This window comes from Mya arenaria, chromosome 7, assembly GCF_026914265.1.
Source record: "Mya arenaria isolate MELC-2E11 chromosome 7, ASM2691426v1".
NCBI classification, from domain to species: Eukaryota; Metazoa; Mollusca; class Bivalvia; order Myida; family Myidae; genus Mya; species Mya arenaria.
In genome coordinates, this window is record NC_069128.1 from 38,242,601 (window position 1) to 38,262,189 (window position 19,589).

Genomic DNA, 19,589 nt, shown 5'->3' on the forward strand with positions numbered 1-19,589 from the left:
TTGCTCTGATGATGTCCACAGTGTTGGACGAAAATTTCAGCTTTAAAAAGTAAGTGTAGTGTTTGAAGAATATGTTATCAATCTATTGGATTTACCTACACAATGAACTCATTCAAGAATGTTAAAATGATATAGAAAAAGGCGAAAATATTCGTCAATTGTCATAAACCAGGAAGTAAACAAATGGCTTGAACTGGCGGTTTTATTTAATTTCAATACCACATTGTCCATAATAATGAATGAACTTGTATAATAATATAAATTTCTCATCATACCGAGTCATATGTTTTTGTAGTCATGGGAGTAAAGTGTTCCCGATGTACATGTCAACGACACTGATGACATTTTAATAAGGATTTGTGTAACTTATGAATGACCTTCATTTACTTGAAAAACTCAATCTGTCCACGATAACATTGTAGATAATTGAAATCTGTTTATGAGTTTTGATAACAACAATAATGAATTGACAAGAGATCACAGTGCACTACATAACATCATATTGCTATCTTATTTCAGGACAGTATCCATGTTACCTGCCCGGCCCCCTCCATTACAGTTGGGACATTGCCTGCCAGTCTTCTTCCCTAATCATGCCTAACCGATTGGTCCAATAGTGTTCAAAACTTGATGGAAATGCGGTGTCATCGTAGTTTGGAGTATGTGCAGAGCACTCGGGTACATTTTAGTTATTTATAACTTAAGTTCACAAATTAATAAACGGTTGTTAATTGACAGCTTATTCCAAGCAAGGAGAAGATTTTTGGTTACACATATGACAACCTTGTTATACGTAATCAGAAGACATATTGTGTAATACCGAATAATTAACTGGTTTTCATATTTTATTTTGAAATCATGCAATATTTTAGATAAACAAAATAGCATGTATAAAATAAAGATGTGTATCAAATATTGCAGGACAACAAGCAGTTTATTTCTTCGATGAGACTGAATTGAAAGGGAGCAGACACTGTTGTGAGCATGATGATCACTTCTTCAAGTACCATGGCTTGGAGATAAAAAGCCGAAATTGGCACTTTGGTCTTAGCAGGTAGTTAATAAAATGTTCACATTAAACCCTAAAGTAGAGTACTTTCATTTTGAAAATACTTACCTAACAGAATTGAGCCCTAGATTTTTAAGAGTATTCGCCTCAGCGTTAGCCTTTTAATTGGTGTCAGTTACATGAACAAAATAACCTTGACCATAACTCAATAACTGTTGAAATTGATAAAATACATCTTTGCATACCTGTTGCCAGAGGAAGAATGTATATGTAAACTTTCATAAGTATGTTATTTCTATATTACATTTCAAATTTTCAACAATGTTAAACAAAAATAAAAGCTGTTTAAACTAGCCAAGTAACTCCTGACATTGTCAAAACACTGGCATGATATCTTGATCTTTATATAAGCTTGTTTTTTGTGTGTTTTTGTGATGTCAAAATATGACTGATCTAGACATAATTTCTATCAATCCATACTTTCAGCAAACAGGCCTGGCTTTGTGCGGTGCAGGTTTGCTCCATCGGTGATGGTTTAGTTTTCCTGATGAAAACCAGAGCAGTTGTGTACCCTGAACTCCTTTCCGAATTCTTCATCAAGGGGATGGATCTTGAATGGCAGTGGTATTAACATGACAAGATCAGAGAATACAGCAGATTAGACATTGAAAAAGACAGTGTGCCATAGACAGTCTCAACCAAAGCATTGAACAAACTGTACAACCTGTTAATTAACTTTTTAGAGCTGTTTGTTTGGACAAGTGTTTGTCATTCAGAAATAAGTAATAACATTATTTCTCAGTATAAGAAATCTGCAGGAATTAGAAGCTGATATTTACTTTAACTATATATACAAACCTCTTAGGGGTTTAGCCAGGTTAAAGAAAGACAGGGAGCTACAGAAAAGAGACAGGTTTCCATGTTTCAATAGGACACCCTTCATTTATCTGTGAATAATTTTAACATTTTGAATGTTACAGAAAATGTTAGGAATAGTGTATAATGTTTTATTGAAGTACTATTAGGTTTTAAGTGCCAAATATTTAAAGCCTGTGTGTATTTATAATCTTGTGAATATAAAGTTGTTATCAAAACAAAATCAATATTTGACTGTCTTAAGCTTTTAATTCTATGAAGGCAGGAGGTTGCCAATCTTACTCTTCATGACGGGTGCTTCCAAAAAAGAACAGGGTGTAGAAACCTTCCATATCTCTTGCTAGAACCCTAATATCCTTTTTTCATCAAATTACAGTAACATTGACAATTAACAAATGATGCAGTGATATTTTTTTATGCTAATATCATCAATTTTTATTGTCATTAAGTTTTCTTCTAGAATTGATTTGTACATGTAATGTATTGAAAAATTGATACTTGAGGTTGCCATGGTTACAACTTGTTTCTTAGTGTAGTAATATGTTTTATATATATAAATACAATATTGCATTATGTAAACTTATAATATTTTAAGAGATAATGATTCAAACACATGTACAGAGACAATAAATACACTACTTTGTATTTTTGTTGCCATGGCAATGTTTCTGTGTATATTTGTTACATTTATTGTTTTTTATTACAGGATTGTCCATTAGTGAAATTATAATGTGTATAATAAGCATAGCTACAAAATGCATAGATACATGAAAATACCTATTTATGGATTTATATTTTCTTCATATTTCGATAATAGAATAGATTTTGTACACTGACCCCCCTTGGACTTAAATCACCTTAGCAACAAAAGTCTTAAACATTTTGAATAAAAAAAAAAATATATATATATAATTTGTAATAACCAATGCTTAGGTTATTTGAGTACTTTTTAAGAGCGGCGTGTGTGATCCCTTTTACTTTTAATATTGAATTGCATCGTATTGTGTTGTCATGGTAAAATTTTGATTGCCATGTAAAACTTCAATCATTATTTTACAAGAATTTTGTCACCAGTTCAATAATATGTTATTTTGTGTAAGATATATAACTACAAATTATATAAAGACATACAAAAACATGTGTTGTTTCATTTCTTTATCTAAAAAATATGCCACTTTTTGACACTTTCATCGATAAATTGATCGACTCCTGTGCTTCTTTAAATTGTCATAACTATAAAAGTACTTAAGATTTTGACCTCAAATTTTCACCAAATTGTTTCTAACGATGTACTCTATAATTAACTACCAAAAAGAGCAAATGTCATTTTTGCACCTTTGTATCCCTTTTTACAGGCATTGACACATATGACGTGAGATATGGATCATGATAACTATTGTTTTGTATACAATTAAAGCTTAATACACGGGGCCAGGTTCACGACAAAACTAAGATGTGAACACAATTGACCGCCCGTTATTCAAAATCCAATTTTACAGTTTTAACAAGAGTCCAATCAGGTGGCCAAAATGACATTTCCTTAGTTTTAGTCAAAAAGTAGCACAATACCAACCAGGTTGAAGTTAAATTTTTAACTATCTACTATGGTTCTACTAGCGTGTCTTATATTTGTAGATAAGAAACATAAAATACAATCTGCACAATGACAACGACAAATCCAGCGGGTAAGCAAAAGTATGTATACATGTATGCTCTCACAAAATATTATTTTCTTTCATCAAAAAGTATTAAATACATTGGTGGGCAATGCAGCAGCTCATAGAATGTAAATGAGTTTTACTAAGCATATAATTTTCGTCACACAATCAGTTATAATCGGTATGTTGAATATGAAGGTTAATATAGGAAAGCAATGTTTTGTATATTTAAATAAACTTAGAACGAAATCCTTTGTTAAAGCAATTATTAGCTACATTACCAAACGATTGTTATCATATATCAAACAAATTATCTACATGCTCGATTAAATGGCGACATACGATTCCACACACGTGTACATCAAATAAATATTCCACAAATTATAATATGTGCAACAGTTGATAATAATTTATCATACTTTCTATTGAACAACGATCTAATACAGCATTCGAACGACCAATGACTCTCAAGTGTGTGCTTTTCTTTTTTATGCCTGAACTTGTGACCCTCCGACCGTTCTAAGGCGATTATCCCATATTGTATTGATGAAAAGTGTTTAATGTAAATGTTAAACTGTGGTTTGTACGATATGTGTCACTCGCTTAATAAATGGTAAGCCTTAGCACTGTGCCTTTATACATTTATTTTATTTATATTTTGTGTAGCTGTTGCTAAGTGTATGTTAGGCCTCATAATTTTGCCTTTTAACAGGGCCTTCATTTGTATTTTATTCGTCTTTCACTTAGTGTATTGCAGGCCTTGGCATTTTGCCTTTTAACAAGGGCCTTGTGTATAAGTTATGTCTCTCGCTTAGTGTATGGTAGGCCTAGGTATTGTGACTTTTAACAGGGCCCTTGTGTGTACGTAATTTGTCTATGACGTAGTGTATGGAAGGCCTACGTATTGATATTTTTAACAGGGCCCTTGTTTGTAAGTTATGTATTTCTCGCTTAGTATATGGTAGACCTAGGTATTGTGACTTTTAACAGGGCCCTTGTGTGTACGTTATGTGTCTCTCGCTTAGTGCATGGTAGGCCTAGGTGTTGTGCCTTTTAACAGGACCCTTGTTTGTACGTTATGTGTCTCTCGCTTAGTGTATGGTAGACCTAGGTATTGTGCCTTTTAACAGGGCCCTTGTTTGTACGTTATGTGTCTCTCGCTTAGTGTATGGTAGGCCTAGGTATTGTGCCTTTTAACAGGGCCCTTGTGTGTACGTTATGTGTCTCTCGCTTAGTGCATGGTAGGCCTAGGTATTGTGCCTTTTAACAGGACCCTTGTTTGTACGTTATGTGTCTCTCGCTTAGTGTATGGTAGGCCTAGGTATTGTGACTTTTAACAGGGCCCTTGTTTGTACGTTATGTGTCTCTCGCTTAGTGTATGGTAGGCCTAGGTATTGTGCCTTTTAACAGGACCCTTGTTTGTACGTTATGTGTCTCTCGCTTAGTGTATGGTAGACCTAGGTATTGTGCCTTTTAACAGGGCCCTTGTTTGTACGTTATGTGTCTCTCGCTTAGTGTATGGTAGACCTAGGTATTGTGCCTTTTAACAGGGCCCTTGTTTGTACGTTATGTGTCTCTCGCTTAGTGTATGGAAGGCCTAGGTATTGAGCCTTTTAACATGGCCCTTGTTTGTACGCTATTTGTCTCTCGCTTAGTGTATGGAAGGCCCAGGTATTGTGCCTTTTAACATGGCCCTTGTGTGTACGTTATGTGTCTCTCGCTTAGTGTATGGTAGGCCTATGTATTGTGCCTTTTAACAGGGCCCTTGTTTGTACGTTATGTGTCTCTCGCTTAGTGTATGGTAGGCCTAGGTATTGTGCCTTTTAACAGGGCCCTTGTTTGTACGTTATGTGTCTCTCGCTTAGTGTATGGTAGGCCTAGGTATTGTGCCTTTTAACAGGACCCTTGTTTGTACGTTATGTGTCTCTCGCTTAGTGTATAGTAGACCTAGGTATTGTGCCTTTTAACAGGGCCCTTGTTTGTACGTTATGTGTCTCTCGCTTAGTGTATGGTAGACCTAGGTATTGTGCCTTTTAACAGGGCCCTTGTTTGTACGTTATGTGTCTCTCGCTTAGTGTATGGAAGGCCTAGGTATTGAGCCTTTTAACATGGCCCTTGTTTGTACGCTATTTGTCTCTCGCTTAGTGTATGGAAGGCCCAGGTATTGTGCCTTTTAACATGGCCCTTGTTTGTACGTTATGTGTCTCTCATTTAGTGTATGGTAGGCCTTGGTGTTGTGACTTTTAACAGGGCCCTTGTTTGTACGTTATGTGTCTCTCGCTTAGTGTATGGTAGGCCTAGGTATTGTGCCTTTTAACAGGGCCCTTGTTTGTACGTTATGTGTCTCTCGCTTAGTGTATGGAAGGCCTAGGTATTGTGCCTTTTAACAGGGCCCTTGTTTGTACGCTATTTGTCTCTCGCTTAGTGTAAGGAAGGCCTAGGTATTGTGCCTTTTAACAGGGCCCTTGTTTGTACGTTATGTGTCTCTCGCTTAGTGTATAGTAGACCTAGGTATTGTGCCTTTTAACAGGGCCCTTGTTTGTACGTTATGTGTCTCTCGCTTAGTGTGTGGTAGGCCTAGGTATTGTGCCTTTTAACAGGGCCCTTGTTTGTACGCTATTTGTCTCTCGCTTAGTGTATGGTAGGCCTAGGTATTGTGCCTTTTAACAGGGTCCTTGTCTGTACGTTATTTGTCTCTCGCTTAGTGTATGGTAGGCCTAAGTATTGAGCCTTTTAACATGGCCCTTGTTTGTACGCTATTTATCTCTCGCTTAGTGTATGGAAGGCCTAGGTATTGTGCCTTTTAACATGGCCCTTGTTTGTACGTTATGTGTCTCCCGATTAGTGTATGGTAGGCCTAGGTATTGTGCCTTTTAACAGGGTCCTTGTTTGTACGTTATTTGTCTCTCGCTTAGTGTATGGTAGGCCTAGGTATTGTGCCTTTTAACAGGACCCTTGTTTGTACGTTATGTGTCTCTCGCTTAGTGTATGGTAGGCCTAGGTATTGTGCCTTTTTACAGGGCCTTTGTTTGTACGTTATGTGTCTCTCGCTTTGTGTGTGGTAGGCCTAAGTATTATGCCTTTTAACAGGACCCTTGTTTGTACTCTATTTGTCTCTTGCTTAGTGTATGGTAGGCCTAGGTATTGTGCCTTTTAACAGGGCCCTTGTTTGTACGTTATTTGTCTCTCGCTTAGTGTATGGAAGGCCAAGATATTGTGCCTTTTAACCGGACCCTTGTTTGTACGTTATGTATTACTCGCTTATTAAGACCTAGGCGTTGTGTATTTCAATAGGACCCTTGCTAGTACGCAATGTGTCTCTCGCTTCGTGCCAAGTAGAGCCAAGGATTGTGCTCCATTTTTGGCTTCTGGGCCTTTCTGATTAATATTCATTAAATTGAGGTTAATAGACAAAGAGCAAAACGACCAGCTATTATATATTTTTGTTAGAGTATATTAGGGGTTACTTGCAACCAAAATAATTGTTACATAACCTGACCAAACAAAAGTTATCAGTTTTTTAAAATATAAAAGCTGTATCAATTTGATCATTCAATGAATATTCAAAACTACTGCAAATACTACCTCAAAGTTCAGTGTTCTCAAAAAGCATTTTGTTGTTCTTTTTTTCATCAAATGGATAACATTTTCTTTAACTCGTACGAATTAGAGTTAATAAGGTTTGTTTGCATGGCAACATAATTCAGCTAGAAGTTATGCTTAAATAAGATCACAAGACATGGAAATGCCAATTCTTAAAGAGGGATTTATTCAAAATTTATTTCGAATTGCACGTGTCAATTTATATGCAATCTCTTTTACCAAAAAATGGTTCAACATTTTCAACAAATATTAATCTATTAAACATATGGTCAATAAAAGCATCATTTGTGAGTAAGTTCATAACAATTCTTCATAAATAGATAAACATCTCGACACGCATAATATAATTGAGATAAAGTAATTAGCAAAAAATTGAGAAAAAAAATGCGGAATGACGCTCATACAATCATTATAACCAGTCTTTTATCGAAATGTTTTTCTAAGCTTTTCCAGAATATTTCTTTAATTTTAAAATCCGATTAGGTAGTATTTAAAAAGGTAAACGCATTAATATGATTTAATCATATTTCAGTTAAGCGGCCTAAATGATTTGAACATTAGTATTCGTGTGCTATGCAATAGCCAAAAAACAAAACAAAAAAACTTTACACAATTTGACAAATACCAATGTAGATTTAAAACAAAGTATATAATGAGACACACTTCGAAATGCGATAGAAAACATGCGTTGATATAATGCCCCCTATCACATGTTAAGAATAAATTAATCATGTATTTAGCTATCTAATGTATTGTGTGTTTAAGAACACATGTTAAAGTACAAAGGCGGGATACAATTTTACAAACCTTTTCTGACTGATCTAAGTCTTGCTTGATTTGACTCAACAGTACAGTGAGCTCCCGCCGAGTCTAAAATCAAACATTCAAATATAGAACAGTATATGGGCTTTTAAAAATGATGCACGTTATATATATATAAAACATTATGTGCATATAACTTAATAATTCAAGAGTAAGAACAACTGCTGTTGATGGTCAACGTGCATTTTGGATGAAAAGCGACATGTGGCCGGTAAGAAATATTACAGTTTATAGCACTTAAGCAAACGACACCACACTCGATACCTGGTTTATTTTTGTGGTTGATGCGCCAACATCATTGGCATTGCCATCGTCGCTCCCAGTAATTTCTTCTTGATGTGCACAAACCTCCTCCAAATCTTCAAACACGCATTTTAGTATGACCTTGTTTTCTTTGAAGTCAAACCCTTTGAAAGTATGTTTGTGTTTGAATTCTTTAAGGTGGGATCTAGCATCCGAAACCTCTTTCTCAAAATATCTGTTCATTAGATACAGGTGTCCAGCCATATTTTTGTCAACAAAACTATCAATTTTACTTTCTAAATCGCGACACCACTTAGTTTTCTCATCACACAGTTTAGTAATATGGGAATGAATGGTCAAGTTTTCGTTATGTTTCTTCGTTATTCCGTCTCTAATGCCACTTGTCAATTCATCTACACGTTGTTTAATTTTATTTTCAAATCCCATACATTCTTGCACACATTTATCAGCGTTTTCCTTGTAATTCTCCTTACTGTGTTCTGCTTCATTTTTCAAAAGTAGAATCTCATCTTTTATTTCCATCAATAATGACTTCATTGTGTTGACTTTCTCGCAGTCAATGTTAACTACTTCATGCAACAAGTCAACGACGTCTTCTCCGCAAAGACGATGTCCCGAATGAAGACATCGGCCACAAATCGTGGAATCATGAATTTTACAAAGAAATATAGCCTTTTCAGTCGGATGCTGTTTACATCTTTCTTCTGTGATGTCCCGCAATATGACATTTGGATTTTCTGTACCATCCTCATGCATTTTAACAGCCTCGTGCATAATGACAGTATGTTTTTGAAACACCTTTACTCTCTTATGAATATCTACACAAGTTTCACCCACGTTTCCACAAGTTTTGCAATATCCAACTGCATTTTCTTTACGGCACATTTCACACTGAATCTGCTTTGATGCCATTTCTTATGTTCATAGAAGTTCAAGATATAATGAGTTAAACCAAAACGTTCTTTAATGCGAAAGTTCGATTTGAGTTATTGTTTTTGGTCGATCTATTGTTTCAAAGTCATCACTACATCGTCATTTAAGTACATGTATAACTGAAAATAAGAATATTGAAATGATAATTAAGATCATACAAAATGATGACAATAAGTTTGTAATAAAGCTTATTGCAAGTAACGCTGTCAATGTAAACAATTATTGTTAAGACCTTAACGCCATGCCAATCACAGTATTAACCACAAGTCATAAATGCTGGATATGTTTTCTTGCGTTTTAAATACTGGACTGTGAAACAAACGAATCTATCATGTTTCTTTTTTTATTTTCATGTAAAAGTACACTCATTGTTTAGATTTTGGAACGTCACGTATGAACATTGCAGAATGGAAGAGTGTCGGTTACACTTTGTTTAGATATTTAATTGACTAGTACAACTTGATTACAACTTTGTCTTGTCCCTTACATGTATTGCATAATAAAACAAGAAAACTATTTATAGCAAGCTTGTTGAATGTCAACAACGTCATGGGATTAAGGGACGGAAAATCACTAACAGGAAACTAACGGAATTCAAACAGAAGCAACAGAAATCATACATATACTTATATACCTAAGCTTCATAACTGCATTACCAATCGCGCTCTTGACCGAATACAAACGCATCTGGCATAAAAAATTATATGGCTGTCTAATATTTTGTTATAACGAAAAAGTTTACCCGTTCTTTTTGTATTAATGAACATCAAACTCAGTACGCTAAATAAATAATGCATACATTTTTAGTTATAATTTCTTACGCCAAATAACATGTTAGTTTGAATGGTACGGGTTTTAGGGAGTAGAATGTTTTCAGACCGTGCTTTAAGTATGCTCAGGGGCGAGCCAGTGAGAACCACTGTACTCATATTATAGAAGTAAACACTGACGTATTATTCAAGCTTAATCTGATTACACTATGCTGACAAATTATCGATATCGCTGAATGCATTGGTATTTGGAGTGAAAAAAAAATCACCAATACCTTTTTTTTAAAAGGGAGGTTATTAAGAAATAAATTAAAAAAAAAAACTAATGAAACTCCGAAAATAAGCATACAAGAAACACAGTGTGTACAATATATTTGTCATGACATAGAGGATATTTGTTTATTTCAGTGTAAGATCGTATTGTAATAAACTCGTGAACATAAAAAATAAAAATAAAAATATGTTTTTCTATGACACTCATGAAATAAAATACTATCTTACATTGAAATAAACAAATATCCTCTATGTCATGACAAATATATTGAACAAACTGTGTAGTATGTAATGTACCTACATTTCTGCGGTAGACTGTTGAAATGCCATCTGGGCTTGTTTATATTCTGGAGTTTATAAAACAACGTTAATGAAATGGTTTGATGCAAATACTAATGCAAGACGTGTTAGGCTTGTTCAACCAAAAGTCTTATTCCAAAACTGATATTTTTAAAAATGACATTGTCCTAATTTGTGTGTGTGATTTAGCAATGACAATATCCTCTATCACTTCATCGTACAAAATTAATGTCATTTTGAAAACTTTATTTGTTTTAATCATGTATTGCAATACAATTAAAAAATAACATAATTCAAATCCTGAATCGATACCATTTGCACAACAAAAGGACAGAGTCGATTTGCAATAAACGAAACAGACTATGGTGCCAACCGTTTTGTTAATTCGGATATATTCAGGTTGCATTATTTATTTATAGTTATTATGTATTTGAAAAAGTTTTTTATAAGAACTTCACAGACATGTTTGATCAAAACTATCATAAATTCGTCCAATGTTTACTGCATAAGTTTTTTTTTATATTTTCACTGTAGACTTAACAAGTAAAGTAACCTACTTTAAAAACTACATTAAAAATATTTTGTTGTGGTATCGTTTAGATATTAACCCTTGGGTGTCGATCATAAACACACGAATTATGAAAGAGCAATTTTTGTCACACAAAAGTTATATTTGATATTAAATAACGATTGCATATGTTTGAACAATCGTTGTTGTTTGTACATCAACATAACATTACTCGTATTTAGGAAAGTGTAATCTCATTTCATTTAATCTTGTAAAAAACAAAAGTTTTATTCGGTTCCATATCAGTTCATATACAAATACTAATGATATTATCCAATTTATCAATTTGTCCAAAACTTGACATTTATATGATGTTTTTCTCAAAAGACACAATTTATATAAAGAAGTTTTTTTATAGCGAATTTTGAACTTCAGGTTGCTAACATGAAATCTATCGTTACAATAAACGAAACCAATCATTTTCGCATTATTATTTTTAAGCGCTGTACATATGCTATCTAGAATTACATTATTCATCGTTATCCACATATTCCTTTGATATTATAAGTCTTGAATTTTAAATGCTAATACACACATATGTAAAACGGAAATGAAAATTAATACGTCTACCTATTCTGGAATCAAACTTTTTGTCTTCATTATTTAAAAAATAAATATAAGTATATATCTTTTAATTGGCACGGACTGAATTCGAAGAAATGCTTATGTAATTCAACAAGCCGGAAATTGTGTTCTGACCTTATGACATTGTATAGTACATATATTCAGAAATGTCGAGTACATCATTGAATTTGTCCATAACTATTTCTTGTCAGAAGGGTTAATAGGGTTTAATAGTGCGTGGTGGAAACTTAAAACAAATACCATTTGGAACAACACGTGTTTAATTTGGAGTTATCCAGATTTGTTTAAGCCTTACTGAACAGATTTTGGAACATTAACAACATGAATACGACAGTTTTGCAAGATCTAGTGGATATCGCATATAGAGAACGGGCAACTGAAAATATTCCTGCACTTGTTTATACCGCTGTTGTGGCTATAATTGGTATAGTTGGAAACTCAGCGGTAATTGCGTTTTGATCGCTTAAAGAGGATGAAGACGACGTCAACATATCTGATGATACAGATAAATGTAAATGATCTTTTGGTCTCACTAATTCAATTTGCCAGCATTGCGTTTTGTCTGAGTGAACTGAATTTTCCAGTATATCTGGATATTTCAGTTGTATTTTGTCACTACATTTGCATTTAACATGGGTTATTTGCTTCTTATTATGATCATAGCAATAGATACCTATAGACTAGTACTTTTAGAAAAACACTTTAGTATAAAGGCATTCGTAATCGTTGTAACGGGAGTGTACGTGTATCCATTCATGACAGCGAGTAGATACTTTTTTCTTCTTGGTACAATTCCAGTCAACAAAACGGTCAACAACGTATCATTTGATGTTACCGAAAGTGGAATTTTGACTGAAAAATACCCATTTTGGTATTGGTTTACTTTAGTTACGGATTCATTGACGATTGGAATGGTGTTTACAGTATCTGCAGTGATATACTGGATGCTTTTCAAGAAACAGAAATTCAGGTATAAAATGACCATGCATTCCCTCCCTACTGGAAGACCAGAAGTTTCCCTTGAGAAAGCTACAAGTTCAGAGCTAAGGATTGACAAAACGATACCACAAAGCGTTGGCAACATATTGGAATTAGAAACGTCCACTCTGGACATAAACAAACAGACCACAGATGAGCTACCGCCTCAAGATGACAAAGTGGAAGAACTAATAAACAAGAACAGGAACATTCAACTGATGATTACAAAAATGAGGTGCTGGATAACAATCGCCTCTGTTTTGATTACAACAAATGTTGGGGAATCGGATGAGGTACCTGTTTGGCAGAGAGTGATGTTTAGGTCATATATGGTTAATACAAGTATCAAACCTTACATAATTGGATATTTTAATTCGTGAAAGTACTCATTGAAAACCTTTGATGTATATCGATAAATAGTTTTTCGTATGTCTATTTATACACAATATGTGCTCTGAAATTAATTTTCATTTCCTTGTATTATTATATATCTGTATCGTTAAAAAGTACGTGTTTTGCAATGTTATATTTTGTATGATATATTCATAACTTCGAAGCGGTTAAATATTGTCGTGATGCTTCGTTGGAGAATTTTGAACAAAACACCATGACAAAATTTAGTCGGTTTCTAATTTGGATATTCCGTTGCTCTACAGGGTGAACGTATTCTTTCGATTGACTATTTTGATTATCTGTAAATAATTTTACCATTTTTTCAATAATATGCGATGGATGTTCTTAAATTAACTTGCATTTCATTTTGCCATTATATGTATATCGTTTATAGTGAGTGTTCTTACAATTTAATATGTCTGTACTTCTTATAAAAAAACACGACAATATCTAACCTGTGACGAGTTCCCATCAGGTGAAGATTTTCTTTTGTCTTAACTTGTTAAGATTTCACGTAGGATTTGTGTTAATTTGCATATATCTTGTGTATAATATGTTTTCGATGTGTATTTCAATTGTCACAACTATTGACAAAAGGGACCAATGTATATTTGTCAAGGATAAGATAGTGAACAGGATATTCGAATGATATAACCATTTGCAATTTTTATGATATAATTAAAGAATGCTTTCCATGCACATAAAATTATATAAAAAAATAATAACGTTTAGTTTATGACATATAAAGCTTCCATCTATCATTATCATTAATGTTGATAATCTAAATTGTGTGTGTGATGTGTTCCCCATCCCCTCTGGCGTACCATAATGTTTCGATTTTCTTCAACCCGAATCCTGTACAACAAATACTATCAAACTTATTTCGAATCTGCATACAAAATATTTCAAAAAAATTCCGCGTGCCGCGTATACTCTTTTTATCATAATAAAAAAAATATTGATACACAGGTTTGGGAAAAAGTAAAGGTGTATAAGAAACTCAAAGAGGCGGGCTTATCCGCTGTCAGATCTATTGGACCACTTCGACTGTACACATGAATAATAATAATAATAATAATTAAAACTTCAATTTGATCGGATTAAACTTACCATAAAACCGACCTTCATGAGACTCAGACGTAGCAGTTGCGTATACGTATGACGCTAACGAATATATTAACGACCTGTGTTTCTTGACGTAACTATACAGAATTATTAACGGATGTTTTATTGCAATAAAAAGCGCTTTAAGTTTTCAATTAAACAGTCTATAAATTCGTTAATTTATTGCTTTTTTTCTCTCCTGTATGAACCATTATATTTTTAATCACTGAATACTGAAAATAAAATCTGACGTATCAAAAATGTATCAAGCTCTGTGTTATCAGTGCATTTTTAATGATTTTGAGTTTTACTCACTAGTGGAAGGTAGGTGGGGTGCTAAAAATACCAATCCTAAATACAATCGATACGACAGGGTCTGCTACATGCTAGAATGAAGCGGGCGGAGGACATAAACTGATGAATTCATCTTACTTTAATGCTTACACATTTCATGAGTTTGAAACTATAATGTCGAAAGATAACTTAGCAGTATATGTTTTGGTAATGCCTAATCTAGACCCATTTGCTATAAATATATTGATTTGACAACATACGACCGAATATCTCATAAAAAGTTTTTTTCTATAATTTCGCAAATACATGGAAGACCTTCCGCATAAACTTCCTTACATTGCTTAATTTCATTGTGATTGTTCTATGATGTTCTTAGAAACTGTACGATTCTCATACCAGCTTCTAGCAGGATCCGGTATGATTAACAACATAATCAAGTGTTTCAAAGTAAAGAATTGGATGTATTTCCGTTTTCATAACTTTAGGAAATTGTCGATTAAGTATCTACTTCAGATATCCACAAATCCATTGTGAAGTTGAAGCGTTTGAAGGAGCTTCTCAACTAGAGTAATATTTCGCTGAAGTCTGTATTCTATTCTACCACGTAAGATGCTGAATAAATTTTACTCTCAAATTTGCTAACAAAATGGTAAAAACATGATTACCTCTTTTAGAAAATTGAGGGATCCATCTGCCATTTGAAAAAAATATTTGTATTAGACATATTGTTTTCTTATACTATTTAGTTATATCACGGGAATTAATTTTCGCTGAACGAGTTTAACTGGTTCAGAATACCACCCAGAACGACACGTCAACTTACCACACTTCAGCTTAAATAACACGCAGAGACGGTAAAAAATTGCCACACGATCCTTTCTGTGGCACATTCTCGTGGAGGAGGCGGGGTACCATCTATAAAAAGCTGTTTGAATGGCGTGAGGCACACCTACCACCCCATATAGACCACCAATTTGAGAAAAACTCGTTAACTAAATTGAATGAAACAAGCAAAGCACAGCCTGGAATATATACCAGAGAACACGTCAAGTATATGCCACCAATAATTGACGATTCGTTAATTCGTTGAAACAGTTGTTAAGCTGGCAATGAATCGCTGCACATGCGTTTCCCGGTCACTTCTGGTTCTTATTCAGAGCTAAAGGCAGAGTTCCACCTTGGTTTTGTTGTAAAGGATCACTACAATCCATAGAGATCACTCAGTGAACACGTTGAATATTGAACTCCGGGTTTTTCATGGTCCCACTAGAGGAAAGACTGAGTACCATTAACAGTTTGGTTAAGAGATAAGACCAACACTTATCGTTAAACCCCACTTTATTTAACCTCCTTATGATAATCTGTGAAGTAAATTATCCACTACGGTTCATTCAAAACATTATAATGGAAAATATTGAAGTGAACTGGCACATTTAATAAAATATGTATTTTACATGCACGATAGTCTTGATGTATAGCGGAGAAATTAATCAATAGTACACACCACACACCCCTGATTTCCCTTCGCATTTCCGTTGTTTTTAAAACACTAAGCTTGTCAGGGAAGTTTACTTTGTCGGAGTTTAATTGTTCATACTGGTGTGACAGGTATTCAATTATTTCCCAGAACTGATATATAACTGAGTGTAGTTATGGTAGGTTTTTATAACAGTATATATTTCGTACCGATTCGAACATGTTTGATACTTTATCATCATTACCAATATCAAATTATCACGCTAAAACACCGCTAACTAATACATGGCTCGCCTACTGTGCATGTCAATATGCAATACACAACCCGCCTTTTTGAAGTGTTTCATACTCGAGGAAGGGATATCGGCTGGCTACCAAATGTTTGGCCAGGTATGCCCATTTTTAACCGTGTATGAGTAATTATCTAAAGAAGAAAAGTTCATTTGAATTAAGCAACAGCTTAAATTTTCTGTCAAACGACAGATAAGGCAACAATAAGCTGTTTTGGTACTGTTGTTGTTATAGACACAACAGAAATGATCTTTGTTGATTTGTAGACATAAGGGGGTCATGCTGGGTAACTGGATATAATTAGCTTTTCTAAACGTTTTAACCTCAATCCCTTTGGACCGTGATTTGTGTATAAACATATATAGCTAACAATTTTGTTGATATATCTTAATTATACCATAATAAGTGCTAATGAATTTCATAGTGCTGTTGCTTGCGCTACACTTATACTTCAACTGTTACGCTTTAGCCTTATGTGAAAGGTGCAATGTGACTTTTTCTTTCGATAACTTAAATTTAACCGACCGAATTAAGAATGACTAGTGAGAGCCATAAAGAAAACTAGAGATACAATAGTAACAATGGTTACTTAATTTTGGCAAAATTCAGATTATCCAAATTTTATAGAAACGTGTGTAACAAATGCGGGTGTTCTAAAAAAAGCACACCATATCATCATAAAACATCATATTTGTCATATGAATACATTTATCACTGAAAATATAAATACATATATAATGAGCAAGATCACGAGGATAACAAGATAATAAAGTGTTTAAAAAGCTAAAGGCATGTTAAGGTGTGATTAAATTACGTTTAAACAGATAATTACCGGTCTTACTCCGTATCAATCTCTGCTTCAATCGCAAAAAGCTATACCTTTATATGAATTCCTGCGTTTTTGATATTGGACTGTTTAACGATCGATTTTTTTTTTTGATTTTTTTAGTGTTTTAATGTATAACTACACTAACGTTTTTACGTGCATGATGGAAGAGTATATATTATACCTATATGTTTGATCGATAGGTACAGAAACACCGCATTAACATACAACGTTGTTATGTAAACATAAGGTGTTCCCTTACATATTTGCATCAGATTTACAGCAAGCTGATCGTATGTCAACGTCATGACATCTAGAGACAGAAATTCCATATCATGACCAACATCACTACCTCAGAAGGAACAGTAAACATACTAATACTTTTATAAAGTGTGAGGAAAAGTTTGTGGCTCGCCTTCTGATATATTTCTGAATTCTGTGTTTTGCATAAAATAGTTGATGACACGTGATAGATCCTTTATGTATGATATCAACTTTAGCTCTAATGTTGACAATATTTGCTCTGGTTCGAAACTTTTTTTATCTCCAATTTATCCATGTTTTTTTGTTATTTGTTCATATTTTTTAAAGCTTTTTTCATTGATAAAATTGAAGCTTGTTCATTACCTAGAAATCTTCGAAATTATAAACATTTTGTTATTTGATTTCATAGCTTATTGGCATTGCGCATTAATGTATAGGATGCTGCAGTTTAGTGTCTATGAGAGTTTCCCTTTAACCAAAGAATGGGAAAGACAATGGTTTGTCTGGATGATGAGTAAGAGTGTACTTTCAGTTAGATTTAGTCACAACTTTCGCTTATATAGCATTAAGAGACAATTAGCTACACTTGGACATACGGGCCAACAAACAATGGTATGGCTTGGAACACTTAATCATACCATTTAAACCTAGTAGGAGCTCCTTATAATCCACTATGAAATATTATTAAGTAATTAAATAAATGAATATGACAATAAGTAAAATCCACAAATGAAATTTATTCTCAAGTTGTTCTATGTATTTGTTTATTTATAGAAATAATGTAATATCACTTTGTTAATCAAAAAGAGGTCTGGATAAATGCGTACACACATCGATATACATGTACAAATTTAAGTGAACTTAAAGATAAATCTATTGTTTTTTAAATTGAATTGAATAGGCAAATACTACCTAAAAAATGAATACAGCAACATCAGAAATATTTGTCGATTGCGGAAAATATGCAGACGCCGAAAACACACGTCTAATGTTTAATGATGTTATATTTATATATGCGTATAAGTGGATATACATAATATGAGTTTTAAATGTCGCTTTTTTACTAAAGATCTGCTTCATCGTTGCTTCTTTGATATAAGAATAAATTGAAATAATACCGAAACAAAGAATTACTCTCTTCATGTATATTCTACATGTATGAAATACAAATGAAATTATAACCGTGAACACAAACTCAATCAGACACAGCATAGGCGATCACCCAATGTTTGCAAAGTCACTATATGTTGATAGTTTTGTTATGTTCGTTGTCATAAACGTTATGTCTATCATGTGTGCTCTGGTAAGTAGTGTAGGAAATTGAACTTTTCAAGTCACAGACACTCGACGTTCTACGTTTGTAATTGACGAAACCGAATATTTCGAGTAAAAAACAACAACAAATGAAAATGATTAGGTGTAAATGATAAGTTGCTGGCAGAGTGAGTATTGTACCTTTCTTTACACCCTGTTAGTCAACAATAGTTCCTACCACAATAGGCACATCTTTAAGAAAGGAAAGTATGTTAAAGCAGACTGTATTATAAAAGTAAACGGAATAAGCAAGCAATATATTTACAAAATTAACCCTCGGACAATAAAAAATCAAATAAATAAATATGGGATACATAATATATAATATGTATCACGCTATCGTACGATGCATGGCATTCACATAAAGATGATGTAATTTAAATCATTGCATACCATTTGCATTTCTTGACTCGGTCTCTCATTCCCCAGTGAACTTTCGTCTTTGTTTTTGTATTTAGTCGTACATGTTTCCTGCCAGAAACTTTTGTTCGAATCTTCCACTTTCTGTTTTTGTTTGATTTCCAAATGATCCAATTCTTTATTGCCTATTACCTTATTGGTATTAATTGTTTCGATTTGTTATCATTTTTTTTTCTTCATGCGCTTAATGTCATCCTTTATCTCCCTTATTATATTTATAGCTGCGGTCGTATCATTAGCCTGATCACAATTAATATGTGTGGCCTCTTTACACAAATCCACATCTTCCTTGACACATGAAAAATGATCCGAATGTAGAAGTTATTTTGATGACATTTTAACTTTTCACATTAAATTATTTTACATCAGAATTTTAAGTGTTCAATTGATGTGGATTTCAGATCGTTCTTTTCAATTTGAGACTTAACAATTAACGTCCTTGTTTAAACATTTATTCTTAAAAGTACAGTAATTAAATATTGTATGGCTTTATGTTGAACACTTTACTTTAAATCAAAATTATCAGACGAAATACATCAAAATGCTTTTGTAAAATGCATTTTTGTAT

At 33.6% G+C, this 19,589-nt stretch overlaps 1 protein-coding gene and 1 long non-coding RNA gene across 2 annotated transcripts; one reads left to right on the plus strand and one right to left on the minus strand.

Moving 5' to 3' along the window:
- Positions 1–223: 223 nt before the first annotated feature.
- On the plus strand, positions 224–2,885 carry LOC128240245 (uncharacterized). The gene is made up of 3 exons (XR_008262099.1): positions 224–678; positions 922–1,054; positions 1,496–2,885. It is a non-coding gene; the product is annotated as an uncharacterized LOC128240245 (long non-coding RNA).
- A 4,664-nt stretch (positions 2,886–7,549) lies between these two features.
- On the minus strand, positions 7,550–19,336 carry LOC128240243 (uncharacterized). The gene is made up of 3 exons (XM_052956784.1): positions 18,995–19,336; positions 8,233–9,284; positions 7,550–8,016 (listed from the first exon to the last, which is right to left on the minus strand). Exons 2-3 carry the CDS (start codon positions 9,142–9,144, stop codon positions 7,891–7,893), a joined length of 1,038 nt encoding a protein of 345 aa, XP_052812744.1. The 5' UTR covers positions 9,145–9,284; positions 18,995–19,336; the 3' UTR covers positions 7,550–7,890.
- Positions 19,337–19,589: the final 253 nt, after the last annotated feature.

What these genes read in the sequence shown, in the direction of transcription:
- LOC128240243 (XM_052956784.1), bottom strand. Translation starts at nt 9,144, where the DNA reads ATGGCATCAAAGCAGATTCAGTGTGAAATGTGCCGTAAAGAAAATGCA. An exon ending in CAACCACAAAAATAAACCAG is followed by an intron (nt 8,017 to 8,232) that starts GTATCGAGTGTG and finishes GTTTGATTTTAG; the next exon opens with ACTCGGCGGGAGCTCACTGT.